Genomic DNA, 16,401 nt, shown 5'->3' with positions numbered 1-16,401 from the left:
GCAAAGAAATTACTGTCTCAGTGGAAAGATATTACCAAGGGATTGCACACACCATGTCCACTATATCCCATTGTCAAGAATGTATGTTTTATTTTTGGTGGCTCAGATCTCTATTAAGGAAGAAAATAATGGATACCAGGTGACAACTCTGCCATGGCAGGTATTTTTTTTTTTTTTAAGAAGCTTTATTGTGAAAGAGAAATGAAAACTGTGCAAACAGCTGGATGAGAAGTGGAGAAGAAAGAGAAACTACTTTTTGAAGACCAAAGAGAGATGAGCATGTTTAAATGTTAAGATTGATTCATTAGTGAAAAAGTTAGAAATATAGAAATTGAACACATTTGGAACTCTTTCCTTAGGTATTTGGAAATGAGGGAAAAATACATGCTTTTAAATGTGGTAAACTTGTAGTTACTTTAACAGGAAGTTGAGTCATCATTCATATGATAGTAGGAGTTAAAATCATGTGCTGAGATTGATGGCAAGAATGTCAGGTTAAAGAATGTTTATATTCCCCGAGAAAAAGGTGTGCTTTTGTACGATTCTACCTAAATCTTTTGACTTAGGTGATAAAGAAAATTTCAAACAAGAATAAATGTAGAAAGAGTAGTATAATGAAACAATATTTACCCAATATCTTGCTTCAGCAGTTATCAACTCATGGCCTAGGTAGGCAACAAACATCAGATCCTGTCTCTACCAAAACAAACAAACAAAAAATTAGCCAGATGTGGTAGCACACACCTGTAGTTCCAGCTACTCAGGATGCTGAGTGAGAGGATTGTATGAACACTGGAGTTCAAGGCTGCAGTGAGCCATAATCATGCCATTGCACTCCAGCATGGGCGGTAGAGACCCTGTCTTAAAACAAAACAAAACAAAAGACTCAAAGGCCTGTCTTGCTTCATGTGTACTCACACTAATTTCACCCATTTCTCTCACTTCTTACATTATTTTTAGGTAAATTTCAGACATTATGTAGTTTAGTTTTTACCTCTATAATTTAAGAAATAGTTTCCTTTTCTTTTCTTTTTCTTTCTTTCTTTCTTTTTTTTTTTTTTTTTTTTTTGAGACTGAGTCTCGCTGTGTCATCCAGGCTGGAATGCAATGGCACCATCTCAGATCACTGCAACCTCTGACTCCCGGGATCAAGTGATTCTCCTCCCCCAGCTTCCCAAATAGGTGGGATTACAGGCATGTGCCACCATGCCTGCCTAATTTTGATACTTTTAGTAGAAACGAGGTTTTGCCATGTTGGTCAGACTAGTATTTCACTCCTGACCTCGGGTGATTCACCAACCTCAGCCTTCCAAAGTCCTGGAATTATAGGTGTGAACCACTGCGCCGGCAAGAACTAGTTTTAAGAACAAAACCACGGGGGATTTTCACAATTAAAAGTAGCTATTTAATGTCATCAAATATTCACTTGGTTTTTAAGTATTCACTTATTTCAGCAAATGTCATAATGTTTAGTTTGTTTAAATTAGAATCAATTAAGATCCATTCATTGACATGGGTGATAGCTTTACTTAGTTGTTTTTATTTATTTTCATTTATTTTCTATTAAACTTTAAGTTCTAGGGTACATGTGCACAACGTGCAGGTTTGTTACATATGTATATATGCGCTGTGTTGGTTTGCTGCACCCATTAACTCGTCGTTTATATTAGCATTATATAATGCTAATATATAATATATAATGTATATTATTATATTATATATAATTTATATTAACTCATCATTTATATTAGCATTATATAATGCTTCTTAAACACAAAGTCACAAAAAAGAGGGGCAACTGCAGGCCTTCTCCACAAAGCAGCATGGCAGAGAACAAGCAGGCAAACTGTACCCTATAGCAAGGCACACATGAAAGAAAAAGAGAATAGCTTTGAAGTCAGCAAATTCTTTTTACCTAATTCTAAAAGATAAGTCATTCCTTCTCCCTGAGGAAAAGTCAATGAGGGGTGAGGAAAGAAACCCAGAGAGATTATTTCTGATTATGATGTTTTCTATGTCGTAATAAGCCATATATAAGAATTGAATTGAAAACATTGACAAAATGCTTGCTCCAGCCCCTGTGGTTTGTGGGAAAATAAAAATCTTCAGTAGGAAAAATAATACAGGCTGCTTAAGCAGAAAAAATAATATTGACACAAAAATCGTATCTCCTGCTGGAAATTTCTCAATTAACTACACAATTTTTACATTTTTAGCAGATAAATCAGGTCACTAATAGAATTTGGCTTGTTTCTGGAACCAAAAATGAGTATAATATCCTGTTAATAATCAAGGATAAAAGCTAGGTATTGATATTGACTGATAAGTTATCTGTTAAATTGTTTTTCTTGTATCACAGTTCAATAATGTCATTGTTTATAAAAGAAACAGAGTTTCATATATAGTCAAATAAGATGGAGATTTTCTAGTCCACCTCTTACTTTTTAGATTATTACAATTTAGTCTCCACAATGCACTATCAATCTGTACCTTTGCAGAACAGTTGTAGAAATTCAAGCAAGGGGGCATTTCTCAAAGAGCACATATGAATCAAAATTTCTTTTCATATGGAGAAATAATCCAAGTAATCTCCTACCAGCAAAATATGTTTTGAGTTGGAATTATACCTTATTTGTAGTAAGCGTCAATATATATTCATTGGAATTTTAATCTCCAGCCAGTTAACCTAGCCATCTAACACTAGATGTGACCACTAGATTTAGCAATAAAAATACAGGATTCCCAATGGAACTTAAATTTCTGATAAGCAACAAAAATATTTTAGTATAAGTATATCACATGCATTATTTGGCATACATTTATTCTAAAAAATATTAGTTGTATGATCAAGCCACTGTACTCCAGCCTGGGTGACAGAGTGAGATCCCAACAACAGCAACAAAAATGGTAGTTGTTTATCTAAAATTCAAATTTCATGGGCATTCTCTATTTTTCCTGGCAACCGTAACACTATGGCATGATACAATTCCTTGTGTGTATCCCATAGATGTGGAACTGAATATACTAGTTTATTTGATTATGAATTTGGTGAGCTATTGGTTGTAATACTTTTACTGGCAAACTCATAGTGGGTTTAATTATTTTGTGATTTATCTGCCTCGTAAGATAAGGATTTTGTTTTTACACTTTAAAAATAGGGCACATCTCCATATCAACTTGAAATATCATAGCTGAAAATAGTGTCTTTCATATTAAATTGACAAGGTTTCTCATTAGAGGGACACCGTAGTCAACATTACTTTATGAAAGTAATTTATATTCCAGTGCAGCAAATTGTTCATCAGGGTCAGCTATGTTGGGCTTAAAATATCTTGATTTTAGTTTAATGCAGTTATTTGAGTATGCACTAAATACTGTTGGTATTGGTATGAAACTGATTCTTAGATTGGTATGAAACTTATTCTTAGACTTTGAGTCAAACTGAAAAAATTATTTCTTTCTTCAGGAGCCATTCTTGTCTGCAGCTGCAGTGGTTGGAATACTATAGCTCAAGAACAGGATTTTTGAGAGAATTCTCATAGATTGAAAATTTTGCCCATGGGAGGAATTACGTTTATTGAAGTATACATCTACATAACTTTATATTTACATCTTACGATAATCTTGAAATCTAAAAAATTGAGACCCCCAAAGCTGTTTGCCATTGTTTTTCCTAAAGCTATATATATAGCTTTAGGAAAAACAAATGATTCAGCAGTACACCTCCCTTAAAATTCATGGTTAAATTCTGTTCCAGAGAATTATTTGCATTCTGCAAAAGCATTAAGATGAGTTACATGAGATGTGTCATGTAGCAAAGCCAAACACATATTTAGGGTCTTCAAGCTTTTTTGACACATATCTATCATGTTTTCTAAACATAATGTAATTATATTATTTTTCCCAAGAATTTCCTGTGTGGATATTCTTTTCTAGGATTGTTATCTATAGCCATAATTATTTTTTATAATTGATAAAGCATAGTAAATCAAGTAAATGTCTTATCTGGGCATTTATTAAAGAAAAATACTTTTTCAGTGTAATAAAAGGTAGATTATAACTGTGGTTATTCTGAACAGAATTAGATACTTTATTTTATCATCTATTGGAACAAAAAATAAGTACCCATCAGATATTTTCAATGACAGTAATTTGAAAACAGCCAAACTGACATGCACAATCATGCTGTGGACAAAACTACATAAGTTCTTGTTGACGGTTATATGGTTTGAATACAAGCTGTTTGATAGTAATTCCTGTAATTTTCTATAAGTAGTATAACAAACTTGTCACTTATTTATCTTCTAGATGAAATGAATGATCATCAAAGTACCCTCTCCTACATCCTGATTAACCCATCTCCAGATACCAGAATAGAGCTAAATGATGTTGTGTAAGTTGATCTTATATCTCATATAACACATATATTTTTAGAAAACTACTATTTATTTTTGTACTTTCATTTAGGCCATCCTAGCCTCTTATTTTTCTTATAAGTGCTTAAATAGTCTATACCTAATTTTGTAAATAAACAAATGCATTTGATGTGTTTCATGTAATATAGAAATTAGGATTGTTTAAAAGGAGTATAAAATAAAGAAATAGCATGAATTCTGTATTCTGTGAGCTAAAAAATATTTGGAAAAATAAGGGAAGACCTGGAAGAATAAAAGAGCAACTCAACAGGAAACCTGAAATATCCCACACTGTCTAGTTCTAAATACCTTCAAGTTTCCAAAAGCCGAATTACGATTGGTCAAGCACTTATAGATAAAGGTCTATGGTACTAAATTTATTTCTCAAAAAATAATTATTGAACATATACAGTTGTAGCACTCACCTAAATATGTGAGATAGACTAAGGCATTTTCTCTGACTTCGAAGTCCTTACACTGTAATTAACAAAGCTACAATTTACACATGAAAAATGTAATAGCAATACATAATATGACTTTGTCACTAACAAACTAAATCAGTTGAATGAGATAGACAGTGCTTTTCTGAATTAATAGAAGGAGACTTTATTGAGTGGTTGGAGCAATTATAAAGAATGTAAGGCTTAAACTAGACTCTGAAAGGTAGATAGAATTTGTGATGGTGGAGAAGAGAGGACATTCCAGAACAGGAAGAATGGCTTGGAAAATGCACTATACAGGAATTGCATAAAGTGTTTCAGTGGCAATTTGACTGGAGTAGAAGTTTTGTGTAGTTAGCATTTCTGTTGAAAGGTAAATGTAATACTGAAAAAATAAATTATATTTGTCTCTGGAAAGGTCTTAGATGACAAAATGGATTTAAAGTTGGTCTTAGAGATGATGAACAGCACTTAGACATATATGAGCAAGCATGTAGCAAGACTTTAGAAAAGGCACTTTGATGGCTGTTGGTGTAAGCCTAGGAAAGAAATTCCTTAGAAGAATCTGCCCTTGAGATACACGACCTGTCCTGGGGTAGATCAAGTGATGTTTACCCAAGGTAGCTAACTATAGATTGTATTGCTGACAGAAAACGAGTGCAAAAGATCCACATGTTTTGTTGGATATTAGATCCATAGGATGTGTTTGCATCTGTAATCCAGAAAGCAAGTGATAAGGTCAGAGACTAGCAGAACTGGGAACATTTTGTGATGCTGAGCATAATATGGATCCATGCAAGAGGTTTAGGACTAAATGTAATAATGTGCAAAAATTTAGAAGACTCTTTGATATGTTGTCAGTTTTGTGGAAGATTTTGACTGGAGTGGAAAGGGTATGATTTTTTTAAAGGAGTTCTGCAGAAAACAATAGAATTGATTGACAGGATGGGTTAGCGTTGGGGTGAACATGAATGTAGGGTAAACAATTAAAAAGCAGGTGTGAGGGAACGAACCATCTGTCATAGCATCAAGATAAAGCATTGCAAAGGCAAGCCCCTATCTAAATAGATTTATGAAGGCAAAAAATGAGACTTGATGATTGATTTGGGAATTGAAAAAGAAATCTAATATAGCTTTAGGGTTTCAAAACCATGTGATTGCAAAAATAAAAATAAAAATGTTGTTTCACCAAAACAAGTCAGAATGGGGAGACAATCTTCCAGGCTGAAAAGAGGGGTTGTTGGGTAGTAAAAAAAAAAAGAGAGATGATATGTGGGTTCAAGTATATATGTATTTTTAATAAATATTGACTTTCTAATGAATTAATTTTTATTGATACATACTACTTGTGCATTTTATGGAGTACATGTGATATTTTGATACATGCATAAAATATGTAATGATCAATCAGGGTAATTGGGATAGCCATTACCCCAAACACTTATAATTTCTTTGTGTTAGGACTATCCCAAATCTTCTTTTCCAGCTATTTTGAAATATACAATAAAGTCTTGTTTTTTTTTTTTTTTTTTTTTTTTTTTTTTTTAAGACGGAGTCTAGCTCTGTCACCCAGGCTGGAGTGCAGTGGCGCGATCTTGGCTCACTGCAAGCTCCGCCTCCCGGGTTTACGCCATTCTCCTGCCTCAGCCTCCCGAGTAGCTGGGACTACAGGCGCCCGCCTCGTCGCCCGGCTAGTTTTTTGTATTTTTTAGTAGATACGGGGTTTCACCGTGTAGACCAGGATGGTCTCGATCTCCTGACCTCGTGATCCACCCGTCTCGGCCTCCCAAAGTGCTGGGATTACAGGCTTGAGCCACCGCGCCCGGCCTAAAGTCTTGTTAAGCATAGTTGCCCTACTGTACTTTGAAGCACTGGAATTTATTTCTTCTGTGTAACTGTATTTTGGTTACTAATAAACCAATCTCTCTCCATCTTCCCCTCCTCATCACCCTTCCCAGCCTCTGGTAACATTCTACCCACTATCTCCATGAGATCAGTTATTTCAGCTCACACATTTGAATGAAAACATATGGTATTTGTTTTTCTGTGGCTTATTTCACTTAACATAATGTTTTCCAGTTCTGACTGTGTTGCTGCAAATGACAGAATTTCATCTTTTTTATGGATGAATGGTATTCTACTTTGCCTGTATACCACAAATTTTCTTCGTCCATCCATTCAAATATACTATTTAAAGTACAAAGAGGAAATGTATAGAAAGCATTGAGATACATAGTATTAGAACTTTGAAGATAAGCCCGTTTTCTATAGAAAACAAAAATATTACTTCTCTTCCAGCTGAAAAAGGCAAATAGGGAATGTTTTTCCCAAAAAATATAAATACAGAAGAAAAAGTAGAAGAATGAGTGTTGAACTACTGAGGAGAGTTTTGTTTTAGGGCAGAAACAGGAAGCATTTCAAAAACTTATTAGGAAAATAAAACAGCAGGAGTAAATCTGACCCCAAATAAGTGTGAAGAGATTCCTAAAATGCACCTGAGATAGAACTATCTAGTATAATATTGCTTTATTTTATCATCTGATAATACTGGTTAGAATACAGGAGCATTGGGGAAACAGACGAATAATAATTTAAGCTAGTAGAATTCTTAAGTCACTGTCAAAAATTGTATCTGATGGTGGTACTGAATTTATAAAGGACTTCAATTAGAGGAAAACTTCTTATTTATGATGTACTTGGATTTTAATTTCTCATCCTGGACCCTTCACATGGTATATTAGGATAATAAAATAAAGCTGTTCTTTTTTCTTAGCATCCACATTTATACATGTCTTTTTAAGTCCATAGTATAGATAATTTTATTAAATATCTAATCTACTCATATTAATTCCAGCCTTCTTATACCTCTTTTTCAAATAAGTATAATTGGGTTAATTATACAGAATGTTAAAAATTATGCTTACTTTATTTTTATTTTGTAATAAATTATATTTCTTTAGCTTAATACAATCATTTCCCTAATTATTTTTGACAGAATGTTCAAAGAAAATGCTGTCAACCTTTTGAGTCTAAGAACATGTCCTTTTGTCAAATATTCATGTTTATAATTTCAAATAATGTTTAATCTTTTTACTTATGAATAAAATACATATGTCACAATGTGGACAGGTAAAGTAGACATATTTTAGAGAAATTTCCGCCTTTTAGATACTCTTATTTTTTATTAGTTTTAAGCTAAAACATCAACATGACTGCTATTAAAAAAAATTTACAAAAGCTTTACTTACACCATTGCAGTGATCTGTATTTGTGACACTAAGATAATTAAATTTCAGTGGAACCAGAGCAATGATAAATTATCATTTGAAAGATGCCTAACATGACAAGTAATATATAAAAACACAGTTTAAGAAATTTGCTTTATTGGACTCAGAGGTTTTGTAATGATAATAGTAAGAAAAGGAACTTTTGCTACTACATCAATGAATGTAGAGGATAATGGATTATACTGGTTTCTTTTATGTTTTTCTAAAAATTCACTTTCAGAAGTTCATTTTAAATGAAGAAGCAACATGAATTTGATACAAACAATAATAAATCACTAGATGATATGGTATTAAAAAGTATAATTTGCACTATTAGTTTTCTTCATCAATCTACAATGCTATTGATATTTAAAGTAATTATAAAGCAGTGTGCATAGATGACAAAATCCAGTTAATAGGTCCAAGAACACTAATCTCAACTTTTTTTTGGTCAAAGAAAATAGACTCAATGTTTTTGATTGCCTTTCCTCATTTTCATTAAGGAGTATATTTTATGAACTTTTTCCTTCAGTCTTTAAGAAAACAGTGCAATCTTTATTAGAGTTCTCACTTTTTAATTAGTTTCCCTGTTCATTTTATATACTGCCTCTTAAAAATATTATAAAAGTATGAAATACTTCTTTCATTTGGACTTGGAACATGGCTTTCTTAGAATGCTGTGTTGCATATATTTATTTTCTTTCTCTCCTTTTCAAACCCTTAGTGGCTTCCTACTGCCTTTGGAACACAATTGAAACTAATTATTCTGAAACTTAAGGTCTTTCATTACCTGTTTCCTACCTTTGTTTCTGACTTTACCTACCATGATTTACCAGTTTTCTAAAGTCAAATCCTTTCTAAGCACATCAGAAACATCCATCCTCTGTAGTCTCCATTGACAACATTTGGAGTCACCTCCTGTTCCGTCCTCCTAAATCTTCTCTGAAGCCTGGAGAGGCAAGTTCAACCCAACCCATCAATAAAGTAGTTCCTAATTCTCTCTGTTGTTCTTTTTCACTTTGTATGATGTTTGGAATTTCTTTTTTCTTTCCATTATATCTACTTCATAAATTATGCTTTAATCTTCTGCCGGATAGAGGTCAAGTTTTGTGATTTTTTTAAATTCTAAAGTGTTAGCACAGTTTCCTACAGGTGCTCAAGAAGCAGTTACTGAAGATACTCAGGCATACCTCAGAGACACTGCAGGATTTGTTCCAGACTACCACGATAGAGTGAATATTGCAATCAAGCGAGTCACTTGAATTTTTGGTTTCCCAGTGCATACAAAATTTATGTTTGCATTATACTGTGGTCTACTAAGTGTGCAAAAGCAAAGCATTGTGTCTAAAAATGTACTTAATTAAAAAATAGCTTATTGCTAAAAAATGCTAGCATTCATCTGCATCTTCGTGGAGTCATAATCTTTTTTTGCTGGTAGAGAGTCTTGCCTCAATGTTGATGGCTGCTGACAGATTGGGGTAGTGGTTTCTGAAGGTTTGAATGGTGTGGCAATTTCTTAAAATCAGACAACAATGAAGTAGTATGCTGCATTGATTGACTCTTTCTTTCATGCAAGATTTATCTGTAGCATGTGATACCCTTTGATAACATTTTATCCAAAGTGGAACTTCTTTCAAAACTGGAGTCAATCCTTTCAAACCCTGCTGCTACTTTGTCAACTAAGTTTATGTAATAATATAAATTCTTTTTTTTTTTTTTTTTTTTTGAGACGGAGTTTCGCTCTGTCGCCCAGACTGGAGCGCAGTGGCCGGATCTCAGCTCACTGCAAGCTCCGCCTCCCGGGTTTACGCCATTCTCCTGCCTCAGCCTCCCGAGTAGCTGGGACTACAGGCGCCCGCCACCTCGCCCGGCTAGTTTTTTGTATTTTTTAGTAGAGACGGGGTTTCACCGTGTTAGCCAGGATGGTCTCGATCTCCTGACCTCGTGATCCGCCCGTCTCGGCCTCCCAAAGTGCTGGGATTACAGGCTTGAGCCACCGCGCCCGGCCCATAATATAAATTCTTTATAGTCATTTCAACAATGTTCATAGCATCTTCAGCAGGAGATTTCATCTCAAGAAACCAATTTATTTGATCATAAATAAGAAGCAACTCTTCATTCATTCAAGTTTTGGTCAGAGATTGCAGCAATTGAGTCACATCTTTGGGCTCCGCTTCTAATTCTAGTTCTCTTGCTATTTCTACCACAACTGCAGTTACTTCCTCCACTGAAGTCTTGAACCCCTCAAAGTTATCGATAAGGGTTAGAGTCAACTTCTTCCAAACTTCTGTTAATGTTGATATTTCTACCTCATCCCATGAATCATGAACATTGAAATGACTCTTTGATCCATGGACTGCAGAATAGCTGTTGGGTTAGCAAGAATGATACAATACTAATCTCATTGTATACCTCCATCAGAGCTCTTGGGTGACCTAGTGCTTTATCAAGGGGCAGTAATATTTTGAAAACAGTCTTTTTTTTAAGCATTAAGTCTCAACAGTATTCAGTAAACTATGCTTTAAACAAATGTGCTGCCAGCCAAGCTTTGCTTTTCCATTTCTAGAGCACAGGCAGAGCAGATTTAGCAGAATTCTTAAGTGTCCTAGGATTTCCAGAATGGTAAATGAGCACCGGCTTCAACTGAAAGTCACCGGATGTATTAGCCCCTACCAAAAGAGTCAGCCTGTCACTGAAGCTTTGAAACCAGGCTTTGTCTTCTCCACTCTAGCTATGAAAGTACTAGATAGCACCTTTTGTCCAATAGAAGTCTGCCTTCCAAATTGAAAATCTGTTGTTTAATTTAGCCACCTGCATCAATGATCTTATTAATAGTTTGATTTTTTGGATAACTTGCTGTAACCTCTCCATTGGCACTGTCTGTTTCACCTTGCACGTTTATGTTATGGAGGAGACTTACTTCCTTAAGCTTCATGAGCTAACCTCTGCTAGCTTCCTCTTCTGTAGCTAACCTATTCCATAGCTTCTTCACCTCCTTCACCTTTCAGAGAACTGAAAAGAGGTAGAGCATCACTCTGGATTTGGCTTTGGATTAAGGGAATGTTGTAGCGGGTTTGATCTTTTTTCCAGACCACTCATACTTTTGCCATCTCAGTAAGGCTGTTTACCTTTCTTATCAGTTGTGTATTCACTGAAGTAGCACTTTTAATTTCTTTAGGAACTTTTCCTTTGCATTTACAACTTGGCTAACTGGCACAAAAGACCTAACTTCCAACTTATGTAAGCTTTTGATGTGCCTTCCTCACTAAGCATAATCATTTCTAGCTTTTGATTTAAAGTGAGAGACATAAGACTCTTCCTTTCACTTGAACAATTACAAGTAATTTTTGGGTTATTAACTGATCTAACTTTAATATTCTTGTGTTTTGGGGAATACAGATGGTGGAGGAGAGGGAGAGAAAGTCAAAGGAACAGCCAGTTGGTGAAGTGATCAGAACACACATATTTTATTGGTTAAAATTGCTTTCTTATATGGGTGCAGATAATGGTATCCTAAAACAATTACAATAGGAACATCAAAGATTACTGATCACAGATCACCATAACAGATATAATTACAATGGAAAAAGTTCAAGTTACCAAATCTGACACAGAGACCCTAAGTGAGCTCATGTTGTTAGAAAAAATGTCTCCAATGGACTTGCTTGATGCAGGGTTGCCACAAAGCTTCCGTGTATAAATAATGCAATATTGGCAAAGTACAATCAAGTAAAAAGCAATAAAAAAGGTTTGCCTGTACATCATTTGACAGTCTGAAGTAAGACAACTCTCTTAAAACAAATTCTCACGTTAATGAAATATTTGAGTTTGGCAGATAAACATTTTTATATTTACTAGCAGAATTAGTTAAGAATGATTCTCCATACTTTAATATTATCACTTACTATACCATAACCTGAATTTTAGATAAATAATTTTTCAGCTAATTTAAACATTATGCATTATATTCACTATAAACATTTGTTAAACTGTTGATTTTATAGATTCATAAAATATTTAAATTGAAAAGATTACAGAAACCATTTACATCAATCTCCTAATTTTTTTAAGTCATTAAAATAAGACAAGGAACAGTTAAGTAATGGAAGAATAATGGCTAAAATGTAGGTCTCCTTCATAGAAAAATGGCCAAAGTAAGAGATAATAAGTCAACAGCATACTAAATCATAAAACTCTGATGAGACGAAGGTGCTGAAATTGATTATAATTGAAAAATAATGATGCCTGACAGCCAACATGCACAGGGAAAAAGAGGAAGAAGAAGAAACATAATAGTGCTTGATTCATCAGCATTCATCATCATAATCTTCTCAGGTATGAAAATGATAATGTTAACCATGCCAAATTGTAAAGGCCAACTAAACAGTGAGTTCTACCACCAATGTTGTATATAGACAGTTTAGATTATCTGAAAACTGAACAAATAAAGTAGAAATATAAAGTGTTAGTGTGAATCAATGTTGCCTGTATTTACTATTGCAAAGTTATTTATTTTGTTTTCTTTTATTAGATACTTAATTCGACCAGATCCATTGGCCTACCTTCCAAACAGTGAGCCCAGTCGAAGAAACAGCATCTGCAATGTCACTGGTCAAGATTCTCGGGAAGAAACTCAACTTTGATAAAAAATAAAATGAGAAACTTTTTTCCTACAGGGACCTTGCTTGGAACCAGAAAAGTTTTGCTGGCACGAAAGAAACTAGATGGAAATACATGTAATTCTCTCATATTTAAAAACATAATCTCTTCTCTTAGAAGTATAGATCATTTTGAAATTTAATGTACTTACTGGTACTCTCCCTGTTAATAGTTGAAGGACATCAATGGAATAGATTTGAAAAGCTATATTAAAATACAAAAATTTAAATCTGACATTTAATTATTTTATAATAATCCAAACTATATGAAACCAGTTTTAAAAATTATTAAGGTTTTATGAAATTGACAAAATCTAACTCTATTTGGTGCATCACAATGGACACAGAATGTTGCTGCTCCTCTTCAAAATTAAATGTGTCATATCATATTCTTTAAACTTACTGTTTTACAAAACTGAGCTCATCATAATTGTCTAGTCTTCTCTACATAGAGATTAACCAACAAACTTGTGTGGCTGACTTTTGTGTAAGAATCATAGTTTGCTTTAGAATATGAATCTTTAAGTCATTTTAACTTTTTTTCTCTGCCTTATGATATAAAAATATTTATCTTAGAATTTGAGATGTTCATAGCATGTTTTACACTGAAGAAACTAAAACATAAAAAGAAATACTAAGCTCCTGCACTTTTTGGTAATTTTATGTCTAGCAAACATTTTATGCCAAGAAAAGCATACTATAAAGCAAATATCTATTATTCTCCTAAATGAATGCCTAGCATAGAGAAAATACTTAATACACATTTGTTGACTTAAATTTAATTCAAGGATTAAAACATTAACTGGATTTCTTGAAATATACACTAATGATTGTCCTTAGGCTCTTGGGCTTTACCATTTTTCATATATCTGTATAGTAAATTTCATTAGAAAAATTCTTTTAAAATTGACAGAAGATAATTTATACCTTTTATGGAATCTGAAGACACTTCAAAACAATAAAAGTCCTTCTCATGTCTTTGGTAATGGAACAATAACACTCGATGAAGGGTGTATTAAAAATTTTGGCTTAATTTTGAAATCGTATATATCAACTATATGAGAGAAAAGCATAAAACAAAAATAGGTAGTTCTTGGCTTTTAAGATTAATGCAAATCATGCAGAATTTGAGTCATAAATTTAAATATAAATGGACCATTTATGACACCCATTTTTTACCTGTATTGCATTTACCCCCTAGAGAAATAGATCAAAAAAGCACAAGAGTATGTGTATATAGTTTACCAGGTAGTGGAAGTGTGTTAAAATGTTCCTATAAAAGAAACATTGGTAAATTTAAATATATACTATTCTAATTCTGTTTGAATTTGACATTGATTTTAATTCAACAACAACAAAAAATAAATATAAAACTAGAAAGGGAAATTTTTTCTTTTCATAATGAAGCAGATCAACTTAAAGGATAATACTTTTTTTAAGAAAAGATATTCTAGTGTTCTCTCAATAATTCTACAGAAATAAAAGTGTAAAGTGCAACGTGAAATCAAAGATTATAGTCATTATATAATTTGGCTTGGAGACTATGAAATGTCTTTTTTTCTTTTTGGTATTTTACATTATTAATATTTTAGAATAACAAGAACACCAAGAATTACCCCTAAAACAGAGACCCTGCATTTACTCTACTTTGATCAGAGAAGTAGAATGTATAACAGGTTACCTAAAATTGGAAGCATGCCTTAAAACTTAAAGATTGTATGCATATATGTGTATATGTTATAAACATTGGAAATACATTTGACACACACATTCACATATAAATTGTTAAAAACTGAAGGCAGAATGGAACTAATATATGTAATAGAGAAAAACAATAAATTTATTGAACTTATTTTATATTTGCATATCAAGAGTCAAGTACGATGTTTCTTTAAGTTGACTTTTTTTACTTCATTATTTTTAGGAATAAATGTAAGATTTTACAAATCTTTTATTTCCCCACAAGATCTGACGTTTAGTATTTTTGCATTATGACAGTTGTTGAGACTAGGATTTTAAGCTAGGATATGATTATATTTCCTATATAACTAAAAATTTTGTTTCATAAATTTTAAAATAATTATTTTTGACTATGAACATTAGTCCAAATTTAATATTTGACACAGTTCATACCAGCTTGCTACAATAATGATAATTTATTAGTCTTTCTGTTATTTAAACAAATAAAAATATGCTTATACAAGACTTTTAATGAACTGTTGCCTTTTTAAAATAATTATACTTGCACATGAAAATAAAATATGAAGTCATTAATAGTCCTTGTAGCCCAATGGGAATTGATGTCTGTACCATTTTGCTACCAGTTACATTGAATTGCTTTAAAATAAATAATAAAATTATTTCTAATGATGAAAACTCTTGATTTTTTTGCCAAAACTTCAGTTGCTTGGATAAATTATGTGTTGGATCTATAAAAATCATTTTGCAGTTTTATATTTTAAACCCAAACTAACTATGGAGGTGATCTCATTGGAAAATATAATGATAAATAAAGTTCTGTTGAATTATATCTTAACATAATAGATTCTGAATAGTTGCACTATTTCAGAAAAGGAGAAGTGAGCATGGAAGGAGAGTTGAGATGGGAGGAAATGAACTTTAGGAAAAAAGGGGGCAAGAAGAAAACAGAAGGTAAGAAAAAAATAAACCTTAGTGAAGACATCAGAAGAGAGAAGTATTTTATGACACAGAATCATGTCACAATACACTCATTTAAGAATCAGATATCTCTGGTTAGAGAAAAGAAAAAATAGTTTTTAATGTAAAGATGGACTTCCAGGAAAATGGAATACTTCCATTTCTCCCTATTCCTCCTGCCAAACACAGCTAAACCCCCTAGATATTATATGTAAAACAGATCTAAGAAGGTTCTGAACAGTGGAAAGGAGGAGGAAGACAGATTAGGGAATTGGGACTTGAAGAAAGACATGGTGGTGAATTCCGTGGTATTTTTCTTGGCTTCCTGTATATCCTGATCTTGATAGTGAGAAACATCAATGAGCACAGATGAAAAAGTTCCAAGAAAAGCCTGTTCCCTCCTTCAAAAAGACTGGTTCCTGTGACAGATGTGGCTTCTGCAGCACCAGACTGCTGACAGTTCAGTATGGATGGCTTCTCCTGAGACGGGCTCCACACCTGGCGGCCTGACGCTTTCCTCAGCACCCTGTTAAATGATTTTCTAGTGGTGTGCTTCCAGTGAGACGCTTTCCCATAAAAAACTTCCTCTGGCACCCTAGAGGGTGAAATTCCAGCAAAATCTGCCAGTGCGGCACCATAATGACTTTTCTGCTGTTCTGTAAGCCACAGCTGTGCTATCTTGATTTCCAGGGCAGTCCTGGAATTTCTTCCTGGAGCACTTTATCTTGGTCTTGAAAATAATGTATGCTCCTTACGTCTGCTATTGCTATGTTATTTTCAAGTTCTCTTTACTATTACTAACCGATCTGATATTACTCTATTGCTCTGTTATAGTTTAAAAATCTCAGTATAAAATGTTCTGTGTCCAAATCACTGTGTCCAAACAGAACCCCGACTGATAAATTATGCACAAATCAGCAGTTCTCTGTTTAATGAAATAATGGTGATACCGAATTCTACAAAC

The 16,401-nt window shown here is 33.4% G+C and overlaps 1 protein-coding gene across 2 annotated transcripts in view; it reads left to right on the top strand.

Moving 5' to 3' along the window:
• Positions 1 to 15,149, top strand: part of KCNT2 (potassium sodium-activated channel subfamily T member 2) — a 371,426-nt gene extending 356,277 nt beyond the window's left edge. For both annotated transcript variants that reach the window (XM_033196980.1, XM_033196979.1), the window contains 2 exons: positions 4,309 to 4,393; positions 12,653 to 15,149. In XM_033196980.1, the coding sequence (XP_033052871.1) occupies positions 4,309 to 4,393; positions 12,653 to 12,764 (197 nt within the window). In that variant the 3' untranslated portion in view covers positions 12,765 to 15,149. The remainder of the gene's footprint in view (positions 1 to 4,308; positions 4,394 to 12,652) is intronic.
• The last annotated feature ends 1,252 nt before the right edge of the window (positions 15,150 to 16,401 follow it).

The sequence above is a fragment of the Trachypithecus francoisi genome, unplaced genomic scaffold, assembly GCF_009764315.1.
Source record: "Trachypithecus francoisi isolate TF-2019V2 unplaced genomic scaffold, Tfra_2.0 Lachesis_group5, whole genome shotgun sequence".
Classification (NCBI taxonomy): domain Eukaryota; kingdom Metazoa; phylum Chordata; class Mammalia; order Primates; family Cercopithecidae; genus Trachypithecus; species Trachypithecus francoisi.
The sequence above is the reverse complement of the archived record's forward strand: the minus strand, read 5'-3'. Positions and strand labels throughout refer to the sequence as shown.